The sequence below is a fragment of the Puma concolor genome, chromosome B4, assembly GCF_028749965.1.
Source record: "Puma concolor isolate L17-30 chromosome B4, mPumCon1.1.hap2, whole genome shotgun sequence".
NCBI classification, from domain to species: domain Eukaryota; kingdom Metazoa; phylum Chordata; class Mammalia; order Carnivora; family Felidae; genus Puma; species Puma concolor.
The window spans coordinates 64,426,687-64,443,058 of record NC_141673.1 but is presented as its reverse complement, the minus strand read 5'-3'; the positions used below and the strand labels follow the sequence as shown (position 1 = coordinate 64,443,058).

General features: G+C 51.5%; 2 protein-coding genes across 10 annotated transcripts in view; one reads left to right on the top strand and one right to left on the bottom strand.

Annotated features, from left to right (window-relative positions):
- Positions 1-12,229, top strand: part of SCN8A (sodium voltage-gated channel alpha subunit 8) — a 180,314-nt gene extending 168,085 nt beyond the window's left edge. For all 9 annotated transcript variants that reach the window (XM_086713355.1, XM_086713360.1, XM_086713357.1 and 6 more), the window contains 2 exons: positions 1,699-1,969; positions 5,621-12,229. In XM_086713355.1, coding sequence (XP_086569481.1) covers positions 1,699-1,969; positions 5,621-6,768 — 1,419 coding nt within the window. In that variant the 3' untranslated portion in view covers positions 6,769-12,229. The remainder of the gene's footprint in view (positions 1-1,698; positions 1,970-5,620) is intronic.
- Positions 12,230-13,026: 797 nt separating this feature from the next.
- On the bottom strand, positions 13,027-16,349 carry TMDD1 (transmembrane and death domain 1). The gene has a single exon (XM_086713367.1). It carries the CDS (start codon positions 14,027-14,029, stop codon positions 13,046-13,048), a length of 984 nt encoding a protein of 327 aa, XP_086569493.1. The 5' UTR covers positions 14,030-16,349; the 3' UTR covers positions 13,027-13,045.
- Between the last annotated feature and the right edge of the window lie 23 nt (positions 16,350-16,372).

The window sequence follows — 16,372 nt, the reverse complement described above, 5'->3', positions numbered from 1 at the left end:
AATCAAGAGTGGGAGTCCCAGAGCATTTTCCCTGCGTAGCCCCACACCCTGTGCCTGACTTACTTGCCTCACCGACTTCCAAGGGAAAGGAAACCCTTGGTTTGAAAACCGACACGTTAAAGTGATCCTGAAAGTAAGCATCAGTTTAAGTGCCTAGGCTCTTTTGAAAAAAAAAAAAAAAAAAAAAATCAGGGAGATTTTTTGAAAATTTATTTATTGAAATTCAAGTTAGTTGACAAAATCAGGGCGATCTTAAAAAAGCGAATGTTTTTTATATTTTTCCCTGATGTCAGAGTTTCCATCCTATGATGGAAATGAGACTAAGGAGAAGGGAGAGGGTTAACATTTCTGAAGTTCCATTCAGTCCCTTGCACACGGGAACTTGAGTATATTTTCGTCCACTCTAAAATATGGTAGGAGACATTAATAAAGAGTGATCAGCCCTCATTCAGCAAATAGTTCTAGATCCCCTCCTGCGTTCCAGGCACTAGGCCCAAAGCGATGAACAAAATTCAGACCCTGTGGTCAATGGAGCTTATGATACAGAGGGGCTAGAGGTAGTAAGTAAGCGAACAGCTACAATACAGTATGGAATGTTGGGAGAAAAACAACATTCCGTGGAGGGCCGTGACAGAGAATGTGGAGGCTTGGGGTGGGGGATCTACTTGAACAGAGTAGTCAGAGAAAGGGAAGTAGGGAAGGACTACTTGGATAGATGAGAAGGAGCCAGAATGTTAGGGGAGGAGAACCTGGAAAAGCAAATGAGGTTCTAAAAGCAGAAAGCATCAGTATGGCCAAGTGGTAATGGCCGAGAGGAGGGGGCATGAGATTAGCTGGATGAGGCTGTGAGAGGCATCTCCAGCCAGGCTAACAATAGGAATTTCGTTGCAAGCCCAATGGGAAACCGTTGAAAGGTTTTAAGTCAAGAGGGATGTGGTGCATTTATGTTTTTAAATAATCACACTTGCTACTGTGTGAAGACCATGTTGGATGAAGGCACGAGAGGAAGCAGGGAGACTAGTCAGGAAACTTCCAGAAGTCCAGACAGAAGGTACCGGTGCTTGGGCCGGAGAAGGGCCGACAGAAGCGGGGTGACGTGGGTGGACTCAGGAGAATCAGTAGGATCTGCAGCGCAGCAGGCAAGGGGAGAGGGAGAGGAAAGCGACAAGGGGGACCCTCGGGTTTCTGGCTTGGAGACTGGGTACACGATTGAGATGGGAGAAGAGAGGAGTGGGTTGGGTGAGGGGCAAGGGAAGGACTTGTTAGGTTTGAGATGTCGAGAAAGCAACACAGGAATTCAGAGGAAAGGATTTAAGAAAACGACGTACAAAGGTGCTATGTACGCAGTAGGAATAGATAGATGAGCTCTCCTGGGGAGAGTAGAGAAAGAAGAGTCTAAGTCAGGGAAGACATGGCCGGCAAAACGGGCTGAACAGGAGCAGTCGGCGAGGCAGGAAGACACCTAGAAGTGTGTGATGGCGTAGACATGACACAGAACAGAGAGTGACAGTTTTAGAAAACTCTTGGGGAGGTGAAGACTGATGTCGGGGTCCGTCCGTGCTCCTGATTTCCTGACAGAGCAGCGGGATAGAGCTGGCCAGAAAGGCGACTCCTCTGACGAACAGGATGGCGGCTTCCACGGTCCGCTCAGAAAGGTTCTCACGAATGCTCTTGTATCTTTCCTCCCCCTGCCCCCAGAACAAAATCCAAGGTATCATCTTCGATTTTGTCACCCAGCAAGCCTTCGATATTGTTATCATGATGCTCATCTGCCTTAACATGGTGACAATGATGGTGGAGACAGATACACAGAGCAAACAGATGGAAAACATTCTCTACTGGATTAACCTGGTCTTCGTCATCTTTTTCACCTGTGAGTGTGTGCTCAAAATGTTTGCCTTGAGGCACTACTACTTCACCATTGGCTGGAACATCTTTGACTTTGTGGTAGTCATTCTCTCCATTGTGGGTAAGTGGGACGGGAGAGGGAAGGGGAAGGGGACCTGACTGGCCTTGAGCATGAGGTTCCTGGGAGAGCAGCCGCCTCCACGGGTGTGAAGTGCGGGCCCCCTACTCTCACGGCTGGAGCCCGTGTGCACCCCTAAGTCATCCCGTGGGCCTGCCCAGTGGGTCACGTGGTCAGTGAGTCTCTTCTGTGTGTTTGTAGTAGTCTTGGATTATAAATTCCCTGGTTGAAGGCGGGGAGACGATTGATTTCGATTTGGCGGTTTGCTTTCAAGGAGTTTAAAGTCAACAGGGGAGGTAAAAGAAACGTAAAAAAAAAAAAGAAAGAAAGAAAGAAAAGAACCGTGGCTGCAATAGCAGTGGAAAAAGGAATGGCAAGAGATTGTGAGGCTGAATAGTAATGAAAATGGCCTGAGGGCATTCTGGTGGTGATGGCGGTGCTCATCTTACTGAGGTTTTCCTGTGTGCGGGTATAGTTTGAGAGTTTCGTCACTGGCATGATTATCTCATTTGATCCTTATGACGGCCCAAGAAGCAGCCTATTTTTTAATCTTCTCTAAAGATGTGACTCAGAACTTAAGAGGCTGGATCTTAACAGCAACTGTGTGACATTTCGCTTCAACCGAAAGGCATGGAAGGGGTGATACCCTGGCAGGCAGAGGAAACGGTATCCTATTCATTGGCCTCCCAGAACGTTTCCTTGCCTTCCTAAGAGGCATCTCAAATGGTGAAACACTGGCTTGCTTCCAGGTAGGTTTAACTGGCATAGGCTGGCAGAGAGAGAGTGCCCGAGGCCTGCGGGAACCAGCCCCAGAGCTGGTGGCCAGTCTGGCTTAGCAAGGTGGCCACTGTGGGCTCCCGAAGGCAGCCGGCCTTCCCCTTGGCCTGTGTCAGTTTCTAGTTCTGTCCTCTGCAGCAGCACGTCCAAAAGCGTGCTGTTGCATGAAGCATTAGCCCCATTCTTCTCCCCTGCAAGAAAAGAACCCCATGATGAAATTACTTTGGGCCACACTGTACGCTGAATTTCCCCTCGGAACGTCACTGAGCACATTAGCCTTTAGAAGGTTTTCGAAGCCCTGTAGTAAAGAATTGTTGAACACACCATCCTGCCTGTATTTAACCACAACACCCTCTTTTCAAGTAATGTGAACGGTATCTCATGTTTTAATGGAACTACTATGTGCCAGTCACCTTTTTTTAAATTTTTTTTAATGTTTATCTATTTTGGGGAGTCGGGGTGGGGGCGGGCACAGACTCCGAAGCAGGCTCTGGGCTTCGAGCTGTCAACACAGAGCCCGATGTGGGGCTTGAACTCACGAACGGTGAGATCATGACCTGAGCTGAAGTCGGACGCTCAACCGACCGAGCCACCCAGGTGCCCCTGTGCCGGTCATCTTTCTAAGTGCTTTACTTGTTTTCACACCTATAGTCCTCATGGCAACCGTCTGAGCATCATGAGGAGCTGAGGCACAGAGCAGTGACCAAGACGTGAAGCTAGTAAGCCAGTGAGCAGGGGTTCAGGTCCAGCCCCCGGCCTCAAACCCCCACTCCTAACCTCCCCCGCAACCTACTTTGGACAGTGTCGCCCTGTCGCCCAGAATGTTTTCTGCCCACCCATCGTTGAGTGCGATGGGAAACCCACAGACCAAACCATGCATCCTATCCTCAGATGATACTCAAAAATAAAGAGGAAGAATAGTTTTGGTTTTGATGATTGGGATTTTTTATTAAATAGTATTCATTTGTTCAGAAACAAAAGAATAGAAATTATTGTTTTAAAGTAAGAGGAATTGGGATAAAACTAGCCCTGGAACCTCCTAGAAGCCGCCTTAAGTGATGTTCCTGCTGCCTGGAGTTTCGCCCACCCATCCTTCTCCCCTCTTCTCTGGGGACAAGTATACATTCAGCATATAAAATCAAAGGGTGGCATCTTCTTTCTGAAGCCTCACTTGCCCACCGGACATGGAATGCAAGTTTTACAGATGTCACCTGACTTCTTACAGTCACCGGTTATGACTTAATTGAGACATTAAAAAGAAGAGAGTTGAGAATTCATCTTGGATCCTGGCTGAGGTAGAGATTTTCTTGAAAGCTCGAATACCTCATGGAATACGAACTCCAGAAGAGGCCCCAAGAGGCTGTCCAAACTTCCTGCATCTCATCCCTTCCTGAAAGTTAAGATTCTGTCCCAACTTAAAAAACTCAGATAAGAGTTGGGGGTGGGGGGCAGGTGGCATGCTTGGCTGGCTCAGTCGGTAGAGCATATAACTCTGTCTCGGGGTTGTGAGTTCAAGGCCCGCACTGGGCACGGGAGCCTACTTTAAAAAAAAAAAAAAGAAAAGGGTTCAAATAAGGGGATTACATAGGCTTCTGTAGTTCACTTCACCAGTATTTATGAATCCTTAGGGTTGAAAGATGTTTCCTTATTCAGAGTAAATCCTTCCTGTCAGTAGAAACTCGTGTTGTCTCATCAGGGCCTTGACAGCAAGAGAAGGCACTGAAGAAAGACAGCATGTCATTGCCATCCCTTCAGCTGCCGTGTCGCAACCTTTGCGCGTCCCCTTCCTTCTCTGGTCCCTCTCTGGGCTCCCATTATTGCTGTGCAGTGTTAAAGGCAAGTGGTCCAGCTGAGTGGACTCCTGACTAAACATGAACAGAGAAAGGCCCTCTCGTTTTACGTGGTCACCCTTGACTTTCACACCCCACTTACGCCTTGACCTTTTTGTCTGCCGATGCTGTCTCTGATCTGTGGCTGTAAGCACAAGTCTAGAAGCTCTGAGTTAAAAGCCACTTCTGAGAGGTCCCTTTGGTTTTCTAGGCTACTTTGGGCGTAGAAAGGATAGGGACATGGGACAATAAGAAACCAAAAATGTCTTTTCAGAGCCAGGCAGAAGATACTTGGAAAATTGGCATCACAGCGAAGTAGCTAAGACATCGCAGCCAAAGGGTCATGAGGTCATGGGTGGCGCCAGGACCTCTCATCCATTGTCTGTGGATATGGAAATTTGCTAGCATTTTGGAGAGGAATCAGTAACACCTTGGAAAGCCACACACGCACAAACCCAAGGAAAACTCGTTGTCCTTGAATAAGAAAACAGATAAATGAGGACCTATGCATGAAATGGAGTGCGGTTCACCAGTGAAAATGAACAATCCAAAATTCTCTTAACGCCAGAGATCAGTCTCACAAACATAGCGCGAAGTCTGAAGACCAAGTCAGGGATCTAAAAAACTTGTTCTAAAAAGATAGATACGGTAGAATTCTTTCAGCACGGTAGGCTGCCGGGATGCTGTCTGTCCATATGTATAGTAGTTACAGATTCATACACAGCGAAATGAAGAAACTGGAATGGTACACACGCACCATCTCCAGGATTGCGGTTGCTTTCGGGGATGAAGGGAGAAAGCAAATTTGGTAAAATACTAGCGTCTGTTAAATCTGGATGCCTGGCGCATCCAGGCGTTTTAGTGTTTCCTCTGCTTTTCCGTACGTTTGAAGCATGTGACTTTCTTTTGTCATCCTGAGAGTTCAGATTGAATCGTTAGGCACTGACTCTGTGAAGTCCTTTGAGCTTAAGGGCTCCAGTGCCAGGTGACATAAGTAACGAGAAAGGGGTCTCCAATCTCAGTAACATTTCTTCTTCTGCCCTCTTAGGAATGTTCCTGGCTGATATCATTGAGAAATACTTTGTGTCCCCAACCCTATTCCGAGTCATCCGGTTGGCCCGTATTGGGCGCATCTTGCGTCTGATCAAAGGCGCCAAAGGGATCCGTACCCTGCTCTTTGCCTTAATGATGTCCTTGCCTGCTCTGTTCAACATTGGCCTTCTGCTCTTCCTGGTCATGTTCATCTTCTCCATCTTTGGGATGTCCAATTTCGCATACGTGAAGCACGAGGCCGGCATCGACGACATGTTCAACTTTGAGACATTTGGCAACAGCATGATCTGCCTGTTTCAGATCACGACGTCGGCCGGTTGGGATGGCCTCCTGCTGCCCATCCTGAACCGCCCCCCTGACTGCAGCCTGGATAAGGAGCACCCGGGGAGTGGCTTCAAGGGAGACTGCGGGAACCCCTCGGTGGGCATCTTCTTCTTCGTAAGCTACATCATCATCTCCTTCCTGATTGTTGTGAACATGTACATCGCCATCATCTTGGAGAACTTCAGTGTGGCCACAGAGGAGAGCGCGGACCCTCTGAGCGAGGACGACTTTGAGACCTTCTACGAGATCTGGGAGAAGTTTGACCCCGACGCCACCCAGTTCATCGAGTACTGTAAGCTGGCAGACTTTGCAGACGCCTTGGAGCACCCTCTCCGAGTGCCCAAGCCGAACACCATCGAGCTCATTGCCATGGATCTGCCGATGGTCAGCGGGGATCGCATCCACTGCTTGGACATCCTTTTTGCCTTCACCAAGCGGGTCCTGGGGGACAGCGGGGAGTTGGACATCCTCCGGCAGCAGATGGAGGAGCGGTTCGTGGCATCCAATCCTTCCAAAGTGTCTTACGAGCCCATCACGACCACACTGCGGCGCAAGCAGGAGGAGGTGTCGGCGGTGGTCCTGCAGCGCGCCTACCGGGGACATTTAGCAAGACGGGGTTTCGTTTGCAAAAAGACCACTTCCAATAAGCTGGAGAACGGAGGCACACACCGGGAGAAAAAAGAGAGCACCCCGTCCACAGCCTCCCTCCCGTCCTACGACAGTGTAACGAAACCCGAGAAGGAGAAGCAACAACGGGCAGAGGAAGGAAGAAGGGAAAGAGCCAAAAGACAAAAAGAGGTCAGAGAATCCAAGTGTTAGAGGAAAGCAAAAATTAAACATTGTACAGATGTAAAACTTGCAAGCGAAAGATTGTTTACAAACTTCCTGAGTATTATCAATGCAGGACAGCTGTGGAGACACTTTAACCCGAAGATCTATACCAAACGTAGTCGGCTTACCATGTAACACGGTTGCATCTTGAGCAGTGACCTGCCGAGGGCAAAGGACCCTGCTCCCTGGACTCACAGATTTTCTAATGCTTGGGCAGGTGGTTACTGCATGTTCCACATCAGTCAATGCAACTTAGGACAAAACCAACAGGATACGAAAACCAGAGGAGAGGCTGCCGGGACCAGCATATTTCCGTTGCAGCCAAATGGATTTTATTTTTTCATTTTGGTGATTCTCAGAAGCAGAAAGCATCACTTTAAAAGTTTGTTTGTTCGTGCAAACTGTATTTGCATTCTTACATTAGTTAAGCTAAGCAGCACACAGGAAACACACACACACACACACACACACACACACACACACACACACTCCCATCTAGCCCGTGTCATTTAATTGTCCGTTTCTTTGACATAAACCGCATCTTCTCCACATGGCTTCACGTGGTTTGGAGATGGGTGGGGGAAAACAATCAGGTTTCTTCAGGCTGAGGAGGACTTGCTCAGGCCGATTCCAAACATTGTGCTCGTTCACTGCGTAGAAATGATTTGCATGATGGCATGCCGTGATCAGAAGTCATGCATGAGAACCATACACCACAGGACACTACTAACCCTGTCCCCTGCCCTGGGTCAGCCTTTGGACAGGACCCAGCCCTGCACCGTTCACTGTATTCGGAGAACAAAATGGTAAGCGTTCCATTCCACTGCAATTCCTTACGAATTCGTAGAAGTCTTTCATACATCTTCTGGGTAGGGAAACACAACCAACCGATTGACCCCACCACCACTACCAACAGAAAACAGACCCAGTCCAACAAGCAGATGGATCCGTTGTGTGTATATGTTTAACAGACATCTCTAACATACAGCCATTGTTGCCCATTTTGAAAGACGAACTATTTAATGCTGCTCGGTGTCCCGTCCACGGGGAAACTTCGATCTCGAATGGCTTTGTATTAATAATGTCACTGTAAAACCAAATCCTAGGGCTAAAAACAAAAATCAAAACAACAACAACAAAACCCAGTTCATTTGTATTGCAATATTTATGATGATTGTTTAGCCTTCATGCTGGAGAACTGACACTTGTTTGAGGCAGAGGTACAAGCGCTGTTCAAAGTGGCATGGCATCTCTAGGGGGTAATTTGGGGAACTTAAGCTTTCACGGGGGGGGGTCTGGGGTGCTCGCTTCAGGTAGTATCACGCCCTGCTGCACTGTGGCTCTCTCCGGGCTTGGGTCCAGCCGGAGAGGGGTTCGGATATCCTGAACGGGCCTCTCCCTCGGCAGAGGGGTTGTCACAAGCTCACACACTGCATGATGTCTCTTGTCTCCATCTCGTCTTTCCACCAAGCAGGGCTTCCCTTACTTGCAGAGGCGGGTGAGGGCGGCCGCGCTGGGGCTAATGGCTGTGGTTCCTTTCACGTTCTAGCGAACACATAGTCACTGGTGGGACCCGAGGTAGAGATGAACCAAGCCCACGTGGTTTCTTTATCGCACCGATTCTCATGAGAAAGCGATTCAGTACTAATTCCTAAGCTGTCGCAGCTTCCCCCACCCGGCACGTCCCCTTTCTAGCCCGTCGTGCCGCCTGCTTAGCAACCTGCCCGCTGTCATCGGAGGGTGGCTCTGGGGGGAGCGTCCTGTCTTCCGTCCCCTCTCCCGCTTTAGGGAAGACGGTTTTTAGTCCAGGGGCTTCTCATCCGAGGACTAGATCTCAAAGCCAGGATGCTGCAGTTGAGTGTCTCAGGAAGTCGATACAAAGAATGAGGAGAGACTTTAGCATGCGAACTAAACCAAACTAAAATTCCTCCTGCACCATAAAGTAGGGGGGGGGGCTAAAGACCCCCCGCGATCAGACACACCAGTCTGCCTTGTAGCAGAAGCACTCGGTGGGACCGCACCACCCACCCGACTAGTTTTGCATACGACCAACACAGCGAGGCAGTAAGCCGAGCTTTCTGTCTTCTTGGACCATTAGAAACTCTGCCCGGCTCTCCTAAGCCTGCTTCTGCGGCCTCCTCCGTAGAACTTTCGTACTACACGCGACCCAGGTTGGAAAAGCATTTCTCTCAGTGACCCTGCTAACCGCTAGGACGAATGTATAGTAACATGTACAGGCGACGTCGTCAACAGCACAAAACAGAAGCTGACGTGTGTGGCTATTCTTTTTAAGAGAATTATAAATACTGTAATATATCATTTTATTTTATCGGCATGCCTTTTTGTAAATACAAATTAACAACTTATTAAATAGGAAATGGCTTCTGGCTTATGCCATTGTCATGTTTATTTTTATTTTTTATACTTTTCTTTCTTCTTAGAACTTAGATGCTGTCAGCCAATGTACATCCCCAAACCAGACAGACAGACAAAAAATTTTTTATTGCTAATGGTCTTTTCCAAAACAACAAAAAAATATATATATTTTTGTTCCAATGTGCAATAAATTCTAACCACTTCTATGCAAGATTTGGCTACACTTCATCATTGTTCTTAGGTCTTGAGATGGGCAACAGAGCTAGAAGACCCCGCTCGGTACCCCAAGTGCTCGTGCTAGTGATGTCATTAAGCTACTAGAGCATATTAATGAGATTTTTTCCAAGATCTGCCCTTTTCCCTCCCCCAGACCCCCAGCAGCTATCTCCTCAGTAACACACACATGGGCCTTGGTATCTGACACCCATCAGCCAGCTTCACAGGGAAGAAGCCACCTCCACTCTTAACTTGATGTTTCAACTTTTGTTTTTGTTTTTTTTAACTTTTCCTACCTTCTTGTCCCTCGCCCGCCGCCCCTCCGCCCACTCGCTCACTCACTCTCTCACTCACTCACCCGCCCTGCTCCACACTTCTTCGGTAGTAAGTGACACCATCACCAGCAGTCTACACCCGCAGTTAACAGGCACTGAACTGAAAGAACCAGTGAGGACGTTTTTGTACGCCCTCGCCGGGTGGGTAAGTGGCAACGCTTTGCCAAATATTAACGAAGCCAATCAAAAAGCAGCAGCAGCCACAGTATCACTGCACATATATATATATAGATATATAAATATAATATAAATATTTATTTTTTGTAGCCAGGTCCTTGGTGCAGTATTTATACTCCACAATTCACCTTTAAAAAAGGACAAAAAGCAAAAAGACGTGTGATGCTGTTAACTGAAAATGCAGAGCCAAAGCCACTGAGCAGCAGCTGACACGGTTGCTGGTTTGTGTGTGCAAAACACCTTCCCCTCTTCTTCCCTTAACCTCCTTGCTGCTCAGGCTGAGGAGACTCCGTAATTCAGAGGGCGAGAGCAGCGAAACCTTCCCGAGTCAACGTGACCTACTCCCACTTCTCTCAATGAGCCACTTTCGGTGTCGGAAGTTGACTGGGGAGAAGCAAGCAGAAGCTCCCGGTCAAAGCCCCCGGAACGACAGTGCCCGGAGTTCTTTTCTTTTCCGCCGCAACCAGTGTAAATTTGTAAAAGACCACTAGTGAAGATGAGTGCATTAGTGAACGCATGGAGGCCAACACTGCTCTAAATGAGACGTGATACAGAGTACATCACTGCTATAAGCCAAGAGGAAACAAAATAAAAATGACCCTTTTTACTGTACAAGGGAAGCCTGTCTTGGTGTCCGTCTGTTGCTTGACTCTCCCGATTCTTGAGTCCTGGGAGGGGTCTGGGAATTGGGACCTTAGCACGTGTGGGGAAAGGAGGGGAACGGAAGGGAGAGAGATCAGGGTCTCTCGCTAAGTTCTGGCTGAGAAGTAGAGATTGGAGAGAAAAGCAAGGTCCTGCCCACCAACCCCCCACCGCCCCCCCCCCAGACCCCCACTCACCCATTGCATGTGATGTTCTCCCCACTCCCGGGCCAGTGCTTAACCGTCCACAAAACCCCTTCTTCACCAGTCCACCTGGCAGAGCCCCCCAAGATGATGTCAGCCAACCCAGCCGGGCTGGCCTCACTTCTGCCTTTCTCACCAGTACGTTAAGGAAAGAGCTATGCCGATGCCCCAAAGCTCGGGCGAGCACGATGCCCAACAGCCTCCACTCTGCTAGCTAACGCTGGGCCCTGCCCTCCATCACCCCAACACATACACCAGCAGACTACGGCTGGTCTCGTTCACATCCGTGCAGGGGAGAGGGGCACCGCTCCCCTCCCTCACCCTGCCCTGCTTTGGGGACATCCCTCTCTAGGCCATGTCTCCTGGTCCAGGAACACTCTCAGGAGGATTCTGAAGTGCCCACTCTAGTCTGGCTGGTAGGTCAGTCCCCATCCTCCTCCCCTCGGCCCCAGCCTCCAGGCCTGCTGTGGAGGTGAGATCGCCATGGGTTACGACTTTGTAACTTGAGTCCTGGGCGTCTTCTGCAATGATGCCTATTTCTTTTCTCAGATGTTGCCCAAAGTCTTGCAAAAAGCTTCGTTCATTTTCAGGTACCCCCACCCCCTAAAGAATCGGCTGCAACTAGCCAGCCAGGGGGACATCAGGAGAGAGGAGGAAGTCTGGGTCGGGAGGGGCCCAAGGTTTGCACAGAGTCTGCTTTGTGGCTCAGCTCTGTGCCTTCTTGGATTCCTTTTCCAAGATTTCCTCCATTAAAATGCTCCTGAGGCACCCCCTGCCCCTGCCCCCCACTGCTGTTTGCTGTACATAGAGGCTAAGTGGGGTGGGGTGGGCGGGTGTGCACGTGTGATGTGTGTGTGTGAAGAATGTATATAGGTAAAGGGGAGCGTGGTCCAGTGGTTCCAGAAAAGGGGCGGAACTCCTGTGTTCCATCCCCAGCTCAACCACTGGCTCGCTGTGTGGCCTTGGGCAAGTCACTTAACCTCTCTGTGCCTCAGTTTCCTCATCTGTAAAATGGGGATAATAATACTGACCTACCTCACAGGGGTGTTGTGAGGCTTTAACTAAATGTTTTGTAAAGTGTTTTGAGATACAGAGGCAAAGGCACTAGGGAAGGGCAAAGAATTATTTGGACTTAAGGAAGATGAAATGGTACCATAAATGCTGCTATTCTGAGAGCCATTTTAAACTGCACTGCTCCAATCACCCCCGCTTCTCATCACCAGGACAGCAGGTCGAGAAAATGTCTTTCCTTTCACTTGCTTCTGGGGTTTGTGATTATTCTAGACACTTAATTTTTTTCCCTCGCTGTATCTCCTTCCCTCACCACCTCGACTTGTTCCCTGTTCCGTTTACGCGGAAATGGCAGAAATGCTTGAGAAATGAGAATGCATAAGTGGATTGGAAGTTTATAGTCTGAAATTTCAATTTTACTTTGTACTGTACATCTTTTTACTTTAGAATTTGCAATAAAGGGTTACGTCAATCTTGTTTTCAACTCTCCTCTTGGACTGGCCTGTCATTCTGTCACTGCTCTCACAGCAAAGCCCCTCGGCCCCCCGGGGGGGGGTGGACAGACCCTCCCACCCAGCAAGACCCCACGGCTGTCCTCTTTGCCCTCCCCCGTGACAGGGGACAGAGTCTAAGGGCTCACCCAGGCTCAGCTCCTTAGATGGGCTGGCAGGGCCCCGGCCACTCAGGTGGGTGGGAAAGCTTTGGGGCTCCAGGTGGACCTTCAGGGGTCTGAGTAGAAGAGCAGCTTGGAGGCAGCAGCCCCTGAAAGTGGGGACACCACCTCTAGCTGTGCCACCCCCCCTGCACACTCCTGCAGGGCCTCAGAGTAAACAGAAACCCCACCTCTTGTTCAGGTTGCACCTGGTTTGTCAAGCTCCCTCTGGGGAGTCACAGATCACTCCCTCTGGGATTCAAACTCTCAGCTCAGGCAGCTCTGGGTTCAAAACCCTGACTATGCCACCGACTAGTTGTGGCCAGTTTCTTTATGTGTAATGGAGATCATACCTGCTTTTCTTGGGTTCTGAAGATTTTATCAAATAACGTACGCAACCCGCTTAGCACAGGGCCTGGCATACAGTTGGCACTCAATAAATGGTAGCTCTCGGTGCAAGAGCTACTGCGAGATAAGAAGGCTCTAAGGCTGACAAGAGGGAGGGCCTGCCTCCCACCCCGGTACCCTAGCACCCCAGCCCCTCCTCTCCCACCGGCAGTCCCGCCGGGTGTGCGGCCATTTCCAACAAACCAACGAATGCTCCCTCCTTTGCGTATCAACGAATGCTCCCTCCTTTGCGTATTTGGTAACGTTTATAATACGGGGAAGACGGCACTCTGCCGGGGCTGCGCTCCCGTTTTACGGCCGGGGGCACTGAGGCGAGGGGGGACCGGCCCGCGTGCAGCCCGGGCCCTCGACGGCTCGAGCTGCCCTGCAGACAGGGGCGGCCTGGGTGGCCGCCCGCCGCGCGCCTGGGCGGGCCTGCGCCGGGAAGGGCCGGGGCCGGGGCCCGGGCCGTAGCCGTCGCCGCCCGTGAGCCACAGCGTGAGCGTGATGAACAGCGCCCCGGCGCCCAACGCCCCCACGAAGCCGGTGAGGAGGCCGAGCACCAGCGGCCCGACCCAGCCGGCGGGGTTGCGCTCGTACGGTGCCTGGGGCAGACGCTCCACGATCAGCTGCAGCTGGTCCCAGTCGGGCTCCGGGAGGGCGGCGCGGCGGGGGCGCGAGGGCGGGGCCGGGGGCGGGGGCGCGGCGGGAGCGGGGGCGGGGGCGGGGGCGGCCGGCGGGCGCCGGTAGGCCTGGCCGAACTTGCGCAGCTGCAGCGTCGCCTGCTGGTGGAGGTTCTTGCCCAGCTCCCGGGCCACGTCCGGCCGGCCGCAGCGCCGCAACGCCCGGGCCACGCGGTCCCAAGAGAGGGTCGAGGCTTCGGCCGCCAGCCAGTCCGCCAGCCTCTCCCGGCAGCCGTCCGACACCTCCACGGACTCGGCCGCCGCCCGCTTCCGCCGCCGCCGCCACAGCCGCCACAGCCTGCCCGGCGGCTTGGACGTGGGCCCCGGCGTCTCCGCGCGGGCCAGCCGGTCCTCAGAGAGCCGGGCCAGCTCGGCCTCGACGTCCGGCTCGGGCACCTTCAGGAGCGACTGGAAATGGTCGCACTCCTCCGGGGTCAGCAGCTCGGCCAGACGGACGGCCGCGTGGGGGCCCATAGCGTCCAAGGCCCCCACCGGGGCCAGCGCCCAGCCCCAGAGCGCCAACGCCAGGGCCTGGGCCCGCGCGGCCGTCGCCGTCCCCGTTGCCATCGCCGTCTGTGACCCGACTGGGCGGGGAGGAGCTCAGAACACCCATGGTGGGGGAGGGGAGCCTGACACTGGCGGCGGGGGAGGGGAGAGGGCGGGGCTTCCGCCGGCCGGGACTGGGGGCCAGGGGGCAGCTGATACTTGGGGCTTCGTGGGAATCTCCCAGCACCCAGAAACTAGGAATCAAAAGGAATTGGAGGGAGTTCAGCACCCAAGGGTAGCGGGGGGAGGGAGGGAGACCCAGTCCCCTAGGATAGGATAGAATCCTGGGCCCTTCTATTAAAATGCCTGCCCAACGCCTGACTCCCAGCCATCCCACTAATGCCTCAAACTTAGCAAGTCTCCCACATCTCTAATAACCCATTTGTAACCCCTCAGCCTCCAGCACAAGCCCTAGACGCCTTGCTCCCCATTATCCAATATCCAATCCCGAATTCTCGGACTACCAAATATTTATAGACTCTACCAATTCCCACCCTCCCACAGGTACCTCCAGACCCTCATCTCCTCTTGTCTAGATAAGGTGAGCTATTCAAGTGCCCACTCCCACTGCACACACGCTGGGGCCCCAGTCACTGGCCTTGTTTCCTGAGCAACCTCGGGTCTGGCTCCCCTTTGGCTCTTGGCCCACACGCTTCTGCCCTAGTCACTCCTCAGCCAGAGTGGGTCCTTTCTGGGAAGCCCTCTCTGACCCCAGCACACACCCTTTGCCCCTCTCCACTAGGAATCCCTCTTATTCTCTCCTGCAACACACCGCAGTTCTGCCTTTTTACTGTCTCCTCCATTCGGCTGTAAGGTCCTTTTGTTGTCCCTATAGCAACTAGTGCAGAGTAGGTGTTCAGGAAAGATGTTTTCAATCAGTGTGTGTGTGAATTCATGACTTGCAAATCAGTCCAAACACGCACCCATGACCTTCATCTCAGATCCTGGGCTCTTCACAGGGCATGAAAAGTTCCTCCTGCTAAGGTGGTACAGTCCCAAGGATCCATCCAGCCTCATTTCTCCCCCGAACCCCCACTCCCCCCACTCCTGCCCTCACTTGATGCTCTTGTAACAAATCACACCCGTGGTGGGTTCCAGCCTCCAGTTTCGTTGGGCTGTACCCCCTCCAGGAAGTTTTTCTGACACACCACCACCACCGCAGGTTAGAATCTCTTCTGGGCATTGAGACAGCCTGTGCATCCTCCATTGGGACACTTATCTGGAAAATCATTAATTGAAGGACTTATCCAGCATTTGTTTAGTGTCTTCCACGTACCAAATACTGTACCAAACGTGAGAATATACAATTTTCATATGATCCCTTCCCAGCAGCTTTTTCCAGTTGTATTTTCAAATGATCCATTGTGGGGGCGCCTGGCTGTCTCAGTCAGTAGAGTGTGTGACTCTTGATCTCAGAGTCCTGAGTCCGAGCCCCACATTGGGTGTGGAGCCTACTTAAAAAAAAATAAAAATAATCAAATAATCCATTTTTGAGCTTTTCTCACCCTGTATTGTGGGCTCTCCAGAACAGCAGCTGTGCTTAACCATTTCTGTATCCTCAGGGCTACACAGTGTCTGCACAGTGTCTAGGCCTCCAGGGGCCAAGACGGGTTGGTCTCTGAGTCCTGGGGCAATGCCCTAGAGCCCCCCTTATCCAGGCACACAATTGTTTCTCTTACAGGGGAAACTGCTTTGCAGGCTCTCCCCTCGGGCTTGCTTTGCCTCCTGAAAGCCCAGGGTGGCCCTGAGCCCTGAGCCCCTGTGCACATGTACTGTAATCCTTGCACTTTGGTGCATTTTCAATAATATTGTTTAGAGCATTCAAGGACCTCAGGAAACTGTAGGTCCGCACCTCTGACAGGTATCTACGTACAACTTTTTCAGCAAGGTCTTCCTTCCTTCCTAGTTTTCTCAGGCTCCGTTTATGATAAGCTGGCAAAGACAGAGTTTGGGAATTGACAGATGGTGGTGGACAAAGGGTCCCACGTGACCCTGAAGACTGGGTCCATAGCCTGCCCTCTGCACCCTTTCCCTCCCTCCAAGAACAAAGTCTGATCTTAGCTCAAGCCAATGAGGGCCGCTGTCCACATTCTGGGTGCACCTTCTTCTTCAAGCTGCCCCCTTTTCTCCAAGCATTCATTTATTCATCCATTCACTCGTTCACCAAACGTGTGAGCCCTTCTTTCTCCTCATACCTTGGGGCTCTGCAGATAGGAGTCAGCCCCAATTCTGAGCCTCTGGGAGCCCATAACTACAGGAGGGCCTTCCCTATCCAGGGGCTTTTCACCTGGTGGCCTTAGCGCCCAATACTTGGTAGGCACTTGCTGTGCCAAAATGAGGAACGGGAGACCCACAGTAATGGTT

Coding starts and splice junctions, on each gene's coding strand:
- TMDD1 (XM_086713367.1), bottom strand. CDS start 14,029: ATGGCAACGGGGACGGCGACGGCCGCGCGGGCCCAGGCCCTGGCGTTG.